The following is an 18,711-nucleotide window of genomic DNA, read 5'->3' as shown; positions in this document are numbered from 1 at the left end:
CTATCTCATGAGAAAACAGTCTCAGAAACAGCGGGATCCGTTTATTACCACATAAAGTGACACTGGACAGAATTGTAAAATTTGGCCTGGTCAGGAAAGTGAAAACAGCCTTGGGGGTAAAGGGGTTAAACTCCTTTTATCACATAGCCACTACTTTTAGACACAAATCTGATTGGTAGAGATTGTACAGCTGGCACACTAAAATATTTTTGAGATAAGGCAAGATATTTTGTCACATTAAAGCATTACTGAATTATTGAATACTTTTTAGAACGTGGAGGCTGAACTTTTAGCTGACACAAAGGTGAAGTTTTCTAGATATTGACTGAAGTATTGACTCCTCCAGCTTTGTATCTGGCTGGTTACTGCAGAGATCTCACCTGCTTCCAGTTAGCTCAAAGTACTGAACTTTTTGTGATGTCAGGTTTGATATTCCACCTTCATGATGATTCTAAAAGGTCTTTTAGTTCATCAAGTTACTAGTAAATTTTGTTTGGGTGATTAAAAAAAAAATTGGAGTAGGCAATGTCTGATGTTACATACAAGGACGTATGTCAAAAACAGTTGATAGGGTTGTTCTGGATTTGAAAAACATGTCAGCTTTCTTTCAAAAACAATGTCACGTATGTGATCAAATTGTGTCTGGTATTGCAACTTCACTCTATAGCAGTGTTCCCCAAGTCCAGTCCTCAAGAGCCACCAACAGGTCATTTTCAGGAATTCCCTTAAAATTCCACAGGTGAGATCTGCTCACCTGCACAGGCAATAATTGCACCACCTGTTGATACTAAGGAAATCCTTAGGGTGTGTGCACACGCTGTGGATTCTGCTACGGTTCCGCAGCGGATTTGGCCGCTGCGGGTCCGCAGCAGGTTTTGCTGCGGTGTACAGTACCATTATTCCCTATGGGAATAAAAAACCGCAGTGCAGATGGTGCGGATTTTTCCGCGCGGTTTTCCTGCGGTTTTGAAACCGCAGAAATAATTGACATGTCAATTCTTTCTGCGGATTCCGCTGCGGTTTGCCATCTCCTCCATTGTGGAGATGAAAAACCGCAGGGCAAAACCGCAGAGCAATCCGCAGGTAAAACCGCAGGTCTTTTGACCTGCGGATTTTACAAAATCCGTGCGGCCAAATCCGCACCCCATTCTGCAGTGTGTGCACGTAGCCAAAGGGTATGTGCACACGCTGCGGATTCTGCTGCGGATCCGCAGCGGTTTTGGCTCTGTGGGTCCGCAGCAGATTCTGCTGCGTTCTACAGTACCTTTATTTCCTATGGAAAAAAAAAAACGCTGTGCACATGCTGCGGATTTTTCCGCGGGTTACAATCTGCAGCATGTCAATTCTTTGTGTGGTTTCCGCTGCAGTTTCACACCTTATCATTATGAGGTGTGAAACCGCGGGGCAAAACCGCGGGCTAATCCGCAGATTAACCGCAGGACTTTTGTCCTGCGGATTTTTAAACAAAATCCGCACAACCTAAAAACTGCGTGTGCACTTACCCTAAGACCTGACCTGTTTGTAGCTCTTGAGGACTGGAGTTGGGGACCACTGCTCTATAGCATGATCAAAAATTCATATGATCCATAATTACCTTGTGTTAGTAACTTAGCAAGAAATCCCCATCTGTGTCACTACATACTCTTCTCAGAGAGAGAAGTGGCCAGAAATGCACAGGACAATAAATCTAATAAAAAATAACAATTTTATTAAATATAAACACAAAATTAGACATTCAGTAATGCGTGAAATAAAATTAATTCCTCTAATGTGAGGAACGCTACTGGCTAAGGACACTATTAATCACACAACTTGTAATAGTAAGTACACATTAACATGCCAAAGAGTATCCTACTCTTTAGGCTATGTGCCCACGTTGCAGAAGCAGATTTTTCAGCAAATCAGCACCCCCTGCCAGGAAAAACGCATGCGGATTTTGACGCGTTTATCATGCTTTTTTTTCCTAAGCGTTTTGTAAGCACTTTTTAAGCGTTTATGAGCACAAATAAAGTTGGGTAAAAAAAAGCTCATATGAGGTCATTTCCTAGTTCAACCCCTCTTCTCCATTTTTTTTTGTATTCAGGATGCCACAAGTGCAGCCCCAGCGGCGTCTCAGCCAAGAAAATATGCAGATTGTGCATCAAGGACCCCCATTTTTATGATCCCATTGACAGTACACAAACTGCATGTGACAGCAGCCAAACATAAAAGCCTGCTATAAATAGTAAATCAAACCCCCTTTATCACCCCCTTAGTTAGGGAAAAATAATAAAATTTAAAAAAAGTATTTATTTCCATTTTCCCATTAGGACTAGAGTTAGGGTTAGGGGTGTGTTGGGGTTGGAGTTAGAATTGGGGGGTTTCAACTGTTCAGGCACATCAGGGACCCCCCAAAAAATGACGTGGAGTCCCCCTACAAATTGAAGCCAGCAAAGGCTAGCCGCTTTGCCTTTTCTGACTACTATACAGGGAGACCCCACGCCATAAATTGTAGCCAGCAAAGGCTAAGCAGACAGCTGCGACCTGATATTAATAGCCTAGAGGGGCCATGGTTATAGGCCCCCCCAGGCTATAATATCAACCCCCAGCCGCCCTAGATTTGGCGCATCATATTTGTGTGCAAAATCTGGTGCTTAGCCCCACTCTTCCACACTGTCCTGGTGCGGTGGCAGGGGGTAATGGTGGCGCCAGCCGCCTTGAAGCCCAGGTTAGTAAAGAGGGGCGTCTATTTTAGACACCCCCATTACTAACCTACACAGAGTTACAAAAAATACACAACACCCAGATGAAAAGATTTTATTTGAAATAAAAGACACCATTTTACTTGATTCTTAATTGACTAAAAAAAAATATATACCTGTCCACGTTCCTGCGATGATCTCCCATGACAGCTGTCACATCTGCAGATGTGGCACAATGTCATGGCTGCTGCATGCTCACACTGACAGGAACACGTCCGCTCCCGGCAGCGTGAGCCTCCGAATGAGGTCACCGGACTGCATTGAACTCGCGCTGCTCCGTTGACCTCATTTATGGCCCTGCTGTACCATGAGAATTTTTCACGGTCTTCGGGTCTGTAACGAGTTCACCCAAGCAGTGCGAGCTACATTCGGGTTGAACTCGTTATACTATGAACGGGGTCGCTTTACGATCCTATTCATTGTATCGGCGGTGGCGGTTTAGAGCAGCCACATATTATGTGGCAGCTCTAAGCTTTAGATCATCGTGGGACACTCAATTAAAATGGATTCTACGGAGGGTAGGTATCTTTTGTGGTTTGTTATTTGACATTTTTCAGGTGAACGAGGGCTTCATGGTCTTGGTGAGTATGCTATTTTTTTTTTATTTTAGGTGGCGATTGGCCGGGACAGGTAAGTATAATTTATTTCTACAGGTAACCACTGGCCACCAATGAAGTTTATTTTTGGGGACAACTAATATAAATAAATAAATAAAAAAGGGGACCAAAAAACCCTCAAAATAATAATATTAAGCCATGCAAAAAAAAAACAAATATAGGGGAAAAAATATTTTTAAAAAATAAGGGGGCAGGCGCTAAAAAATATAGTGGAAAAAAATCTATGGATATATACAGTATATTGTGTTTTTTACAGCAGGAACAGTTTGATGGGAAACACTGCTCCCATCGAGCTGCTCCTGCTGCCACCAGTGAAGGGGGAACAGACATAGGCCGATAGGAATTTTAGTTGTTATGAATGAGTCACCGGAGGAGGAAAAAACAAAAATGCAAGCTAAGTCCAGAAAACCGGAGAGGTTGGTAGCTAGCGGATTGCAGACCCCTGATCCTATTCACAACAACTAACAGTAGCCGTGGAGCGTTCCTACGGTGGTCCTAGACGCCTCTTCACAGCCGGAGAACTAAATAAGCTTAAAGAAAGAAAGGGGAAATCTAAACTGCCCCAGAGCAGACCCCAAAGCAATAGACAGCCGCCAACATGTATTGTCGGTGAAAACAGATGAAAACACAAACACAGACAGAAAGACAGGCAGAGCAAACGATGGGGCCCAACTAACTAGATAGGAAAGGACAGAAAAGATGCTGGCTGCAATAAGCAAAAACCCTTTCAAAAATGTCCCAACACGTCTGATAGGAAAAACGGCCCTGAAGTCACTAGACTTCAAAATCCCTATATCAGAACTCCGATATATTCTGAAGACAAAGCAAAAGAGATTTAACCGATCAGGGACAAAAATGGAAATTCAGCAGAGCCCCAGCTGGGGCTGGCAGAACACAAAACTAAGCAAATCAGACAAAATCTCATGGAACAATAACAGAGCAAAACTTAGCTTTAGAAGACAGGAACTGAACTGGAGGCCAGAGCACAGAGCAGAGAAATCACCAGCAACCCTACAGGGCGTCGGCTGCCTTATATCCACTCAGAGATTCCGGATGTCCAATCGCAATCCACCTGTTCAGGTGACAGGTTTCTCCCATCCAAATCAGTTTCACCACCTCCTTTCACCAGCAGAGGGCGTTCATCGGACATCAAAGGTGAACGAGAAAATGAGCTCACTACAGTATCTCCCCCTTGAGGAGGAGTCACCGAACCCTCATCTACGCCACCAGGCCGATCAGGATGGGCCCGATGAAAAGCACAAACCAATCTTTCGGCATGAATATCAGATGCAGAGACCCAAAAATTATCCTCCTGGCCATAAGCCTTCCACTTAACCAAATACTGGAGTCTCCGTCTAGCCAGACGAGAATCCAGTATCTTCTCAACCTCATATTCCACATTACCTTCAACCAATACAGGGTCAGGAGGTGCCACCACAGGAACTACTGGCTCAACAAACCTCTTCAACAGAGACTTATGAAACACGTTATGGATCTTAAATGTAACAGTAAGAGCCAATCGAAAAGAGACCGGATTAAGAATCTCCAAAATCTTGTAAGGTCCAATAAATCTAGGTTTAAACTTTGGAGAAGCCACCTTCATAGAGATATTTGATGACAGCCAAACCATATCACCCACCTTAAACCGGGGACCAATGGTCCTATGCCAGTTAGAAAACCGCTGGGCCTTTTCCTGGGAGAGAGACAACTTATCCACCACTTGGTTCCAAATCTGGTGCATTCTCTCCACCACAGTGTCAACACCTGGGCAGGCAGAAGACTCCACCTGCCCTGAAGAGAATCGAGGATGAAACCCAAAGTTACAAAAAAAAGTGACATCAAAGTGGCAGAACTAGCTCTATTATTTAAAGCAAATTCGGCCAAGGGCAAAAATGAGACCCAATCATCCTGATCAGCAGAGATAAAACATCTCAAATAAGACTCCAAAGTTGGTTTGTTCTCTCCGTCTGCCCATGGGTCTGAGGGTGAAACACAGAGGAGAAGGACAACTGAATTCCCAGCTTGGAACAAAAAGTCCTCCAAAATCTAGAGACAAACTGAACTCCTCTGTCAGATACTATGTTCTCAGGAATCCCATGCAAGCGAACCACCTGTTGCAAAAACAAGGGCACCAACTCTGAGGAAGATGGCAACTTAGACAGTGGTACAAGATGGACCATCTTAGAGAATCTATCACAAATCACCCAGATAACAGTCATTATCTGAGAGACAGGCAGATCAGAAATAAAATCCATTGAAATATGGGTCCATGGCCTTCTGGGCACCGGCAAAGGCATCAACAACCCACTAGAGCGAGAACAAGGTTTAGACCGGGAGCAAGTCCCACAGGACTGCACAAAATTCCTGACATCACGAGATAAGGCGGGCCACCAAAAAGACCGACTCACCAAATCTCTAGTACCAAAAATACCTGGATGACCAGCCAATGTGGAGCAATGAACTTCAGACATTACTCTCTTCATGCACTGGTCAGGAACATACAATTTTCCAATGGGACAACGCTCAGGTGTGTCCTCCTGAAACTCTTCCAGAGCACGTCTCAAATCGGGCGAGATGGCAGAAAGAACTACCCCCTTGCCTAAGATGGTAGCAGGCTTGGTCACAATAGGAGAATCAGAAAAGAAACTCCTATAGAGGGCGTCTGCCTTGACATTCTTAGTGCCTGGAAGAAAAGAGACCACAAAATCAAAACGTGTGAAAAACAAGGCCCACCTAGCCTGTCTAGGATTCAAGCGTTTGGCCGACTCAAGGTAAATCAAATTCTTGTGGTCAGTGAGGACCACGACTTGATGTCTAGCTCCCTCCAACCAATGTCTCCACTCCTCAAATGCCCATTTCATGGCTAACAGTTCCCGATTCCCCACATCATAGTTGAGTTCAGATGGGGAGAACTTTCGGGAAAAGAAAGCACAGGGATTCATTTTAGAAGTTACCGGATCTTTTTGGGACAAAACAGCTCCTGCACCAATCTCAGAAGTGTCCACCTCTACCTGAAACGGGAGTGAGACATCAGGTTGCCGCAAAACCGGAGCAGAAGTGAACCTCCGCTTCAGCTCCTGCAAGGAAAAAACAGTCTCTGGAGACCAATTCAGCACATCAGCACCCTTCTTAGTCAAATCAGTCAATGGTTTGGCAATACCAGAAAAATTAGCTATACATTTACGATAAACAATAGCAAAACCCAAAAACTTCTGGAGGGCCTTCAAAGAAGTGGGCTGAACCCAATCATAAATGGCCTGTACCTAGGCCGGGTCCATTTCAATAGTTGTCGGAGACAACATAAATCCCAAAAATGAAATCCTCTGTACACCAAAAAGGCATTTCGACCCCTTAACATACAGGGAATTCTCCCTCAAAATCCGGAACACAGTCCGAACATGTTCCACATGAGAGTCCCAATCCCTGGAAAAGATCAAAATATCATCCAGATAGATGATCAAAAATTTATCCACAAAGTCCCGGAAAATATTCATGAAGCACTGGAAGACAGAAGGGGCATTAGTGAGCCCAAAAGGCATCACCAGGTACTCAAAATGTCCCTCCGGAGTATTAAACGCCGTCTTCCATTCATCCCCATGCTTAATGCGAATAAGATTATACACCCCCCTGAGGTCAAGCTTGGTAAACCAGCAAGCACCTTTAACTCTGGAGAATAGATCAGAAATCACAGGTATCGGATACTGATATTTAACAGTAATTTTGTTGAGGGAACGATAGTCAATACAAGGTCTTAATGAACCATCTTTCTTGGCAACGAAAAAAAACCCAGCACCCAAGGGTGAAGAGGATGGTCTAATATGACCCTTCTCCAATGACTCCTTAATATAAGATCGCATAGCCTCATGCTCGGGTACAGATAAATTGAAAAGTCGTCCCTTGGGAAATTTACACCCAAGTCTCAGCTCAATTGCACAGTCATAACTCCTATGAAGAGGTAAAGACGCTGACTTATTCTCACTAAATACATCATAAAAATCAGCCAAATAGTCATTAACATCATGCGACTGGGGAGAGGTGGAGAAAACAGGATTGTCACTAAGAGCACACTGACAACCCCAACTCACCACAGACACAGATTTCCAATCCAAAACTGGATTTGCAACCAGGGAAACCCCAGAACAATGGTATTATGCAAATTATGCAACACCAAAAATCTGCAATTTTCTTGATGGTCTGGGGCGACCCGCATTACCACCTGGGTCCAAAACTGAGGTTTATTCTTCGCCAAAGGAGTAGCATCAATACCCCTCAAAGGGATAGGCGTCCGCAGAGGTGTCATAGGAAACCCACAACGTTTAGCAAAATCCAAGTCCATCAGGTTCATAGCCGCTCCTGAATCCACAAAAGCCTTGGCGGAAAATGTGGACAGGGAGCAGATCAGAGTAATTGCCAGAAGAAACTTAGGTTGTACACCACCCACAGCAAATGTGTGTGCAAAACGTTTCTCTCGTTTAGGGCAGACAGAAATATTATGAGAGGCATCTCCACAGAAAAAACACAGCTTATTACGCCTTCTGAACTCCTGACGTTGCGCCCTAGACAAAACTCTATCATATTGCATAGGTTCAGACATTTGTTCAACAGGTGGCAACATTTCTCGTGTAATTTTACATTCACGTAAACGCCGATCAACCTGAATGGCTAATGACATAGAATCGTCAAGACCAGAGGGAACAGGAAATCCCACCATAGTATCTTTTACAGTTTCTGACAAACCCTTCCGAAAGAGAGCTGCCAAGGCACCATCATTCCAGGTAGTAAGGACCGCCCACTTTCAGAATTTTTGACAGTACAACTCTGCAGAATCCTGACCCTGGCTCAATGCCAACAGGGCTTTTCAGCTTGATCAATAGCATTAGGTTCATCATACAACAACCCCAAGGCTTGAAAAAATGCGTCCACATTAGTTAGAATAGGATCATCAGGTGTCAAAGAAAACGCCCAATCCTGGGGATCGCCACGCAGCAAAGAGATGACAATTTTAACCTGCTGCGCAGAGCTCCCCGGTGAGCTAGGCTTCAAGGCAAGAAATAATTTACAATTATTCTTAAAATTCAAAAATTTAGACCAATCCCCAAAAAACACATCAGGAGTAGGGATCTTTGGTTCAGCAGCATGTGAATGAGCAAGATAGACGGAAATTCCCCGCATTTCAGCAGCGAGCTGCTCCACACGATCAGACAAATGCTTAATCTCCATTAAGAAAAAATTCCTCCTACGGCCCTAGAGAAAAAAAGGAAAAAATATACTTTAAAAAAAAAAAAAAAAATTCTGACACTTTTTTCTTTTTTTTTTTTACAATTCTTTCCTGCTATTGAGTACCCTAGAATCTGCGGTACGACTGGTGATTCTGTTATGAATGAGTCACCGGAGGAGGAAAAACAAAAATGCAAGCTAAGTCCAGAAAACCGGAGAGGTTGGTAGCTAGCGGATTGCAGACCCCTGATCCTATTCATAACTAACAGTAGCCGTGGAGCGTTCCTACGGTGGTCTTAGACGCCTCTTCACAGCCGGAGAACTAAATAAGCTTAAAGAAAGAAAGGGGAAATCTAAACTGCCCCAGAGCAGACCCCAAAGCAATAGACAGCCCCCAACATGTATTGTCGGTGAAAACAGATGAAAACACAAACACAGACAGAAAGACAGGCAGAACAAACGATGGGGCCCAACTAACTAGATAGGAAAGGACAGAAAAGATGCTGGCTGCAATCCGCAAAAACCCTACCAAAAATGTCCCAACACGTCTGATAGGAAAAACGGCCCTGATGTCACTAGACTTCAAAATCTCTATATCAGCACTCCGATATATTCTGAAGACAGAGCAAAAGAGATTTAACCGATCAGGGACAAAAATGGAAATTCAGCAGAGCCCCAGCCTGGCAGAACACAAAACTAAGCAAATCAGACAAAATCTCATGGAACAATAACAGAGCAAAACTTAGCTTTAGAAGACAGGAACTGAACTGGAGGCCAGAGCTCAGAGCAGAGAAATCACCAGCAACCCTACAGGGCGTCAGCTGCCTTATATTCACTCACAGATTCCGGATGTCCAATCGCAATCCACCTGTTCAGGTGACAGGTTTAACCCATCCAAATCAGTTTCACCACCTCCTTTCACCAGCAGAGGGAGTTCATCGGACATCAAAGGTGAACGAGAAAATGAGCTCACAACATTTAGTCTCATCGGTCTTTGTCTGCAAGTTACACACATACACCACACACAGACACACACATAGACACACACATACATACACTTATCATGAACGGCACATCCAGCATCATGCGGTCATACCATTCCATGCTAGCAGCCATCATCCAGGAAGACAGGAATGATCTGGGATTCTCGTCTTCCTGGTTTATGGGATGCTCATGGGATGGCAGGAACGCTTCCCATTATGTCACTTCCCATTTGCTGCGGTTATGATTTACAAAACATCTGCAAATGCGCTTGAAATCCGCAAACATTTTTCATATTTGCAGATTCCAAGCGTTCCAATGCAAGTCTACGGCGGTGGAATCGCCGCGATTCCGCAAAATTAATGAACATGCTGCGTATTTTTCCACAATGCGATTCCGCTACAGAAAAATACACAGCATGGGCACAGCAATTGCGGAATGTAAGTAAAAGAAATGGGATGCGTTTTTTCAGCGTTTCGGCAGTGACAAGACCGCTGCGGAAACGCTTAGAAGACGCAGTGTGGGCACACAGCCTAAGTGTATTAGATGCAGCTTGCCTATCATGGCCAGTATAAAAACCCAAAATGAAAAAGTGATGCAACATTTTTCTAATTTTGGTTCTAGACATTACCACAATGAATTTTAAACAAAACAATTCAGATGCAGTTGAAGGTCAGACTTTCAGCTTTCATTTGAGGGTATCCACATTAAAATTGGATGAAGGGTTTAGGAGTTTCAGCTCCTTAACATGTGCCACCCTGTTTTTAAAGGGACCAAAAGTAATTGGACAAATTAAATAATTGTAAATAAAATGTTCATTTCTAGTACTTGGTTGAAAACCCTTTGTTGGCAATGACTGCCAGAAGTCTTGAACTCATGGACATCACCAGACGCTGTGTTTCCTCCTTTTTGATGCACTGCCAGGCCTTCACTGCGGTGGTTTTCAGTTGCTGTTTGTTTGTTGGCCTTTCTGTCTGAAGTTTAGTCTTTAACAAGTGAAATGCAGGCTCAATTAGGTTGAGATCAGGTGACTGACTTGGCCATTCAAGAATATTTGACTTCTTTGCTTTAATAAACTCCTAGGTTGCTTTGGCTTTATGTTTTGGGTCATTGTCCATCTGTAGTATGAAACGACGACCAATCAGTTTGGCTGCATTTGGCTGGATCTGAGCACACAGTATGGCTCTGAATACCTCAGAATTCATTCGGCTGCTTCTGTCCTGTGTCACATCATCAATAAACACTAGTGACCCAGTGCCACTGGCAGCCATGCGTGCCCATGCCATCACACTGCCTCCGCTGTGTTTTACAGATTATGTGGTATGCTTTGGATCATGAGCTGTACCACGCCTTCGAAATACTTTTCTCTTTCCATCATTCTGGTAGAGTTTGATCTTGGTTTCATCTGTTCAAAGAATGTTCTTCCAGAACTGTGCTGGCTTTTTTAGATGTTTTTTAGCATCCAGTCTAGCCTTTTGATTCTTGATGCTTATGAGTGGCTTGCACCGTGCAGTGAACCCTCTGTATTTACTTTCATGCAGTCTTCTCTTTATGGTAGATTTGGATATTGATACGCCTACCTCCTGGAGAGTGTTGTTCATTTGGTTGGCTGTTGTGAAGGGGTTTCTCTTCACCATGAAGATTATTCTGCGATCATCCACCACTGTTGTCTTCCGTGGGCGCCCAGATCTTTTTGCATTGATGTGTTCACCAGTGCTTTCCTTCTTTCTCAGGATGTACCAAACTGTAGATTTTGCCACTCCTAATGTAGCAATTTCTCGGATGGTTTTTTTTCTGTTTTTGCAGCTTAAGGATGGCTTGTTTCACCTGCATGGAGAGCTCCTTTGACCGCTTGTTTCCTTCACAGAAAAACTTTCCAAATGCAAGCACCACACCTCAATCAACTCCAGGCCTTTTACCTGCTTAATTAAGAATGACATAACGAAGGGATTACCCACACCTGTTCATGAAATAGCCTTGGAGTCAATTGTCCAATTACTTTTGGTCCCTTTAAAAACAGGGTGGCACATGTTAAGGAGCTCAAACTCCTAAACCCTTCATCCAATTTTAATATGGATACCCTCAAATGAAAGCTGAAAGTCTGAACTTCAACTGCATCTGAATTGCTTTGTTTGAAATTCTTTGTGATAATGTCTAGAACCAAAATTAGAAAAATGTTGTCTCTGTCCAAATATATATGGACCTAACTGTATATAATGGTTAGTGGCATATATTTGTATGCATGCAGATGTATCAAGGCAACAAACTCAATGACCTGAGACTCTGCTAATTGCTAAAACACCGTGCCACCATTACAAGCCCAAATAAGTCAATATGCCTGGATAACAGGCTGCTCAACATATGAAAAAGAGCTAAAAGTCTTTGAATATTACCTTTAGTGTGTGCGGTGTCCAAGCCGCGTCCCTCCACACCGACGTGCGTTTCGGCCACACTTCAGGCGGCGTGTTAATAGGGTTGTTCTGAATATGAAAAACATGCCAGCCTTATTTAAAAAATAATGCCATATATGTGTTAAGACTGTGTCTGCAGTCCCTAGCAGTATAGTGGTAAGCAAACGTGCTTGGACGTTTGTTAGGCTATCCCTGCATGTGTTGCGGCTGTGGAACAGCCGTAGAATATGCAGCTGTGGGACTCAAAACATATTTTTCGAGCACACCGAAGATACTCTGTTAGCACACAAGCATGCTCGGATAACACCTTATCCAAGCACGTTTGCTCATCACTAGTAAATAATGACGAGCTGCAATACCACACACAGCCTATGGAGAAGTGTGGTGCTGTTTTTGTCTAATCCTCGACAAATCTTTTGACTGATAAGATTAAAGAGGTAGTGGCAGAAGTAGTTTCTATAGGATGATACTTAATTTACTTCAGTCTCTTCACCCACCTGGGACTGTGGCCGACAGCATTACTGGGGTAATCGCAGTATCTGCAGTGGAAAGAAGACCTTAGGCATGGCTCTACATTGTACATGTTGGACTTTTCCAGGGTTATACAGTTGTGGCCAAAAGTATTGACGCCCCTGCAATTCTGTCAGATAATACTCAGTTTCTTCCTGAAAATGATTGCAAACACAAAATCTTTGGTATTATTATCTTCATTTAATTTGTCTTAAGTGAAAAAACACAAAAGAGTGAAGCAAAAGCAAAACATTGATCATTTCACACAAAACTCCAAAAATGGACCAGACAAAAGTATTGGCACCCTCAGCCTAATACTTGGTTGCACAACCTTTAGCCAAAATGACTGCGACCAACCGCTACCGGTAACCATCAATGAGTTTCTTACAATGCTCTGCTGGAATTTTAGACCATTCTTCTTTGGCAAACTGCTCCAGGTCCCTGATATTTGAAGGGTGCCTTCTCCAAACTGCCATTTTTAGATCTCTCCACAGGTGTTCTATGGGATTCCGGTCTGGACTCATTGCTGGCCACCTTAAAAGTCTCCAGTGCTTTCTCTCAAACCATTTTCTAGTGCTTTTTGAAGTGTGTTTTGGGTCATTGTCCTGCTGGAAGACCCATGACCTCTGAGGGAGACCCAGCTTTCTCACACTGGGCCCTACATTATGCTGCAAAATTTGCTGGTAGTCACTTCATAATGCCATGCACACGGTCAAGCAGTCCAGTGCCAGAGGCAGCAAAGCAACCCCAAAACATCAGGGAACCTCCGCCATGTTTGACTGTAGGGACCGTGTTCTTTTCTTTGAATGCCTCTTCTTTCCTCCTGTAAACTCTATGTTGATGCCTTTGCCCAAAAAGCTCTACTTTTGTCTCATCTGACCAGAGAACATTCTTCCAAAGCGTTTTAGGCTTTTTCAGGTAAGTTTTGGCAAACTCCAGCCTGGCTTTTTTATGTCTCGGGGTACGAAGTGGGGTCTTCTGGGGCTCCTACCATACAGTCCCTTTTCATTCAGACACCGACGGATAGTACGGGTTGACACTGTTGTACCCTCGGACTGCAGGGCAGCTTGAACTTGTTTGGATGTTAGTCGAGGTTCTTTATCCAACATCCGCACAATCTTGCGTTGAAATCTCTTGTCAATTTTTCTTTTCCGTCCACATCTAGGGAGGTTAGCCACAGTGCCATGGGCTTTAAACTTCTTGATGACACTCCGCAAGATAGACACAGGAACATTCTAGTCTTTGGAGATGGACTAGTAGCCTAGAGATTGCTCATGCTTCCTCACAAGTTGGTTTCTCAAGTCCTCAGACAGTTCTTTGGTCTTCTTTCTTTTCTCCATGCTCAATGTGGTACACACAAGGACACAGGACAGAGGTTGAGTCAACTTTAATCCATGTCATCTGGCTGCAAGTGTGATTTAGTTATTGCCAACACCTGTTAGGTGCCACAGGTAAGTTACAGGTGCTGTTAATTACACAAATTAGAGAAGCATCACATGATTTAGGACAATTTTTTTTTGTGTTTTTTCATTTAAGACAAATTAAATGAAGATAATAATACCAAAGAATTTGTGTTTGCAATCATTTTCATTAAGAAACTGAGTATTATCTGACAGAATTGCAGGGGTGTCAATACTTTTGGCCACAACTGTATGAGGTAACTCTGTTCATGCTGAAGAGGTGAACAACTGGTTGAGGCTCCACAACAAAGACCCCTGACCTATTCATCCTCTGGGCTGAAAAATACCAAAAGATTAAATGTTCATACCATGCAAGCAGTTGTGGTTATGTGAATTCATAAATAAATCAAGTTTATCTGTTACCTACAGCCAAGAGTGCAAGATGCTCCTCCATTTTATTTAGTAGGAAAACAACAATTTAATATTATTACCCACTGGGACCATTAGTGATTTTGAGAATCCTAATTACATTTATAGAGGACATTTATGACTGGGGTTATAGTCTTAATCATCATTATTATGTCGGAATAAACTTTTTCTGATTTTAATGAGTAAAATAACCTTAGCAACACTGGCCAACACACTTTTACAGAGACAATATCAATGCCCTCCATTTCCAGTCTAGAATGTGATTGAGCAGATTGTTTTTTTTTTCCTTTGATTCCTCCATGATGTGAGACTTATCTGAATTCCTTCTTATATGATGTCCATCTAGCCCAGCTGAATATGAAACAGCCATGTGATCCTTCAGCTGTCAGTTGTCTTATGTATATGGGCAGGTTTTGACACAGGAGTGAGGCCATGTTGGATAGATTTATCCTTTTAGTTCATTTCACTTGTTATTTAGGTCATTTCCCATCAGGACTCAGTATTAGATTTTACTAAATAACTCTTTGCTTGCTATGAGACGTGTTGGCAGCATATCCTCCAGCCAGCAAAGTCTGTGTTTATTCTCAGGACTTCCTCTCGGATATGGCTATGACAGAGGTCGATCGCTTCCTTGATAGAGAGCACCTTATTCTCCGTGAGAACACACTTGCAACTAAAGCCATAGAGGAATATCTGAAACTGATAGGACAGAGATACCTCAAGGAAGCCATTGGTAAATCTGTTCTTTCTTCGAATATGTGCAGAAATCATCTTTACATATTCCCAATGTTTCTTAATGTTGTTAATTCTCATTCGGTAGGTGAGTTTATTCGGGCTCTGTATGAATCAGAGGAGGACTGCGAGGTTGACCCCATGCGTTGTCCACCTTCTGCCCTGCCCGATCACCAGGCCAATCTCAGGATGTGCTGCGAACTTGCGCTTTGCAAAGTCTTCAACTCCCATTGGTCAGTGTCTGGTCATGTGATGTCATTTCCAGGAACAGAATAAGTCATTATATGTTAGTCATTATCCATTACATTTGACTTCTCTCCTGTCCCACTTTGTGCTGTTACGATATCCTTTCCCCTCTGTATTTCCCATCCTTGTACTTCTACTGTTCTCGCCTTCACAACTATTTTCCTTCTCTTTGTTAGTCTGTATTTCTGCTTCCTTTTTTTTTTTACATTTAAAGTGTACCTAGCACCTATAATGAAGTCTGCCATTAACTAAAACCAAATTTGGCATGGACATGGCCTTCATGTAGATGAGAGGTGCACTTTAATTATTTTTTAAGTTGTGTTTTCTTACTTGCTTACATTATATCTTCTTAGTGTGTTTCCCCGGGAGTTGAAAGAAGTCTTTGCTTCATGGAGGATGCGCTGTGCTGAGCGCGGCCGTGAAGACATAGCAGATCGACTCATCAGTGCCTCTCTTTTCCTTCGCTTCCTGTGTCCGGCCATTATGTCCCCCAGCCTCTTCAGCCTGATGCAGGAATATCCTGATGAGCAAACATCTAGGACCCTTACACTCATCGCGAAGGTCATCCAGAACCTGGCCAACTTCAACTTCAAGTGAGAGTGGGGCCAGGGGTTGGGAATGGCACAGGGAGAGAGAGTGGAACATAGACTGGCCTTTTTATTTGGGTGAGATACTGGCAACCTCATAGTAACCTAGAAACCCTAATGACAACTTAGAACATTAGAGAAAAAAATAAGTCCTGACTACTTACACACCTGCATAATAATTAGCTCACACTGAATGATGGGTGACTGCTTTAGTAACTTGGCCCTTCAAGTTTTGTCATATAGATTAATACTGAGTTTTGGCTGTAATCAGATTCAGCAGTAAGGAAGAGCACATGTCCTTCATGAATGAGTTTCTGGAGACGGAGTTGGCCAATATGCAGAATTTCCTATACGAGATCTCCAACCTTGATGCGCTGACCAACAGCAGCAACTTTGAGGGCTACATCGACCTGGGGCGGGAGCTGAGCACTTTACATGCCCTGTTATGGGAAGTGATTCCCCAGCTCAGTAAAGTAAGTATAAGGATATTTATGGCAGAAGAAGCAGGACTGGATGTGTGTTTTTATTTTGATTCCTTATATTGAACTGCATGTTCTATGTTACATAATGTACAATACTATTATATGTAATTTGCTGGACATCTAGTTTCATTAGAGTATAGTAGTGTTGGTATCTGAAAGCCTCATGTCATTGATATCTGTTTTACCCTTTTACAACTATTGGAGCAGGATGCTCTTATAAAGTTGGGGCCCCTCCCTCGCCTTCTCAATGACATCAGCCTAGCGCTCAGGAACCCCCACATCCAGCGTCAACCAAGTCATCAAGAAAGGCTCCCACCTCCCAAACCTGTCGTCCTGAGGGGGCCATCAGCAGAGCTTCAGAGCTATCTGGTGCGAGACCTCAACAGGTGTGTGCAGAAGGCCATCATATTTTATACTTTCTCATTAATAAAACTCCCCCGCACAAAAACAGCTGGTGGTTATATCATTCTCTACCAGGTTGTGATTGAACATGCCCATATGTGATAAAAGTCCATTGCATTAGCTTATTTTATAAGATTTCTATCCCACAGGAAGAATACTCTTGACCTCTTGTCTCATTGCATTTTATGAATCAATTTCTCATCCTGTCATATTATTTTACTAGTTATCCTCATTTTCACTTTTCTCTTTCCTTAGTTCCATTGACATGACTCGTCTACCTTCACCGACCAAGGACAAGTCCTCCAAGGATATGTTCTTTGTGTCACGCCGCCCTCTCACCCGTTCTTCACCTGCATATTGCACCAGCAGCTCAGACATCACCGAGCCGGACCAGAAGATGCTGAGCGTGAACAAAAGTGTTTCCATGTTAGACTTGCAGGATAGCCGCATGAACAGTGTGTCCAACTTGCAAGCTGTAGGGGACCTGCTCAACTCCAGCCAGGCCTCTATATCCGGGGGACTTCGCCCAGGGGGCCGGCTCTCCCAGGGCAGTGGGTCTAGTATTGCGGCTGGTCTGCGGCTCAGTCAGATGGGAGTTACTACCGATGGGCTTTCAGCTCAGCAGCTGCGCATTCCCTTGTCCTTCCAGAACCCGCTCTTCCACATGGCCCCCGATGGCCCAGCTGCACCACCCTCACACCCGGCTCCTCATCGGCCGGACCCAGGCGCTGATGCCTTTGCCCCATTCCATGGCTACAGCAAGAGTGAGGATTTAAGCTCCGGAAAGCACATGCTGCACAGTCACAGCTACAGCGACGAGTTCAGCCGGCAGGGGTCAGAGTTCAGGTACCAGCCCCGCTAGGGGGCGCAAGATTGGGGTCCAGGTGGGAAGAGTAGAGAGGTGGTATAACACATCACTATATACATATATAATTATATATGTATATATCACTATATATTTATATATAGTTATTCCATGTTTTTGTCACACGTCAGTGTTCAACACTTATTCCATAATATAATGTAGACGGAGGTGTTATTCTTGTATGAAAACATCTTCATTAGTTGGTTTCAGCCCTTTTCTGCTTCTCAGTTTTAGGTGCTAAAATGAAGGGTGGGTGGTGAGGTATTTGGGATTGATGATGCAGGTCAATGTAACAAGGCCATCGCTTGCATTGTAAGTTAAGAGCCCTTAACCAGCATCTTAAATATGACACATCATGGGGCTGAATGAAATAAATATCAAGGTTCCCTTGAAAATAACCGCATTGCTGTGAACTTAATAGGACACTCAATATAGATAAATATATTTGTATGTGTAAAGGCAGAAACCAGTTGTCTTTGATTAAAGAGATGGAGAAAAAAGCAATTTTAATAAATTCCATCATCACTGCCTTATTTTATTCTTTTAATATAAAAATCAGTTATGAAAATTTTGTTGATTCCTGACTAGTAAAGAACATCTCATTTTACAACAGCTGCAAAGAGTTGTTATTTGTGATATTTCAATATCACTGATATAAGAGTCACATATGGACAGTCCTGTAAAGCAGAAAGCAGGATAATGGTCCTGAGTTAAAAAAAAAAACAAAATAAAATTTAGTTACATTTTAATTTTTGCTCTTTCAGAAGTTGCTTTGAACTGCTGCTCTAGCACCAATCTGTGCGCAAACGCTAATTACAAACACTCTTCCTGTGTGAATCTTTTTGCTTTTCTCCCCCATGCAGAGTTTGAGAGTGTTTGAAAATTGAGTAACTGAATAAGGCCGGGGCGGGTAATCTTTTCTTCTGCCAGGGGCCATTTATACCATCCTTCGGGGGCTGAACAAATTGCACACTAACTCTGCCCACAAAGTACGTCCTGACGCTGGCAGAGGTGTCATGATGTAATCTTTCACTGCACTCTCCTCAGCGCTCAGTAGTGAACACTGGGCGTTTGCTCACAGAGCAAGACAA

At 43.2% G+C, this 18,711-nt stretch overlaps 1 protein-coding gene across 12 annotated transcripts in view; it reads left to right on the top strand.

Annotated features, from left to right (window-relative positions):
* The window catches only part of SYNGAP1 (synaptic Ras GTPase activating protein 1), a 456,710-nt gene that overhangs the window by 414,795 nt on the left and 23,204 nt on the right, over positions 1 to 18,711 (top strand). For 7 of the 12 annotated variants that reach the window (XM_073561316.1, XM_073561317.1, XM_073561320.1 and 4 more), the window contains 6 exons: positions 14,895 to 15,039; positions 15,127 to 15,271; positions 15,638 to 15,877; positions 16,143 to 16,345; positions 16,556 to 16,739; positions 17,011 to 17,601. In XM_073561316.1, the coding sequence (XP_073417417.1) occupies positions 14,895 to 15,039; positions 15,127 to 15,271; positions 15,638 to 15,877; positions 16,143 to 16,345; positions 16,556 to 16,739; positions 17,011 to 17,601 (1,508 nt within the window). The remainder of the gene's footprint in view (positions 1 to 14,894; positions 15,040 to 15,126; positions 15,272 to 15,637; positions 15,878 to 16,142; positions 16,346 to 16,555; positions 16,740 to 17,010; positions 17,602 to 18,711) is intronic. The other 5 variants (XM_073561314.1, XM_073561324.1, XM_073561325.1 and 2 more) reach the window with 3 other exon arrangements.

The sequence above is a fragment of the Dendrobates tinctorius genome, unplaced genomic scaffold (assembly GCF_039654945.1).
Source record: "Dendrobates tinctorius isolate UK_male_01 unplaced genomic scaffold, ASM3965494v1 ptg000315l, whole genome shotgun sequence".
In the NCBI taxonomy this organism is placed as follows: domain Eukaryota; kingdom Metazoa; phylum Chordata; class Amphibia; order Anura; family Dendrobatidae; genus Dendrobates; species Dendrobates tinctorius.
The sequence above is the reverse complement of the archived record's forward strand: the minus strand, read 5'-3'. Positions and strand labels throughout refer to the sequence as shown.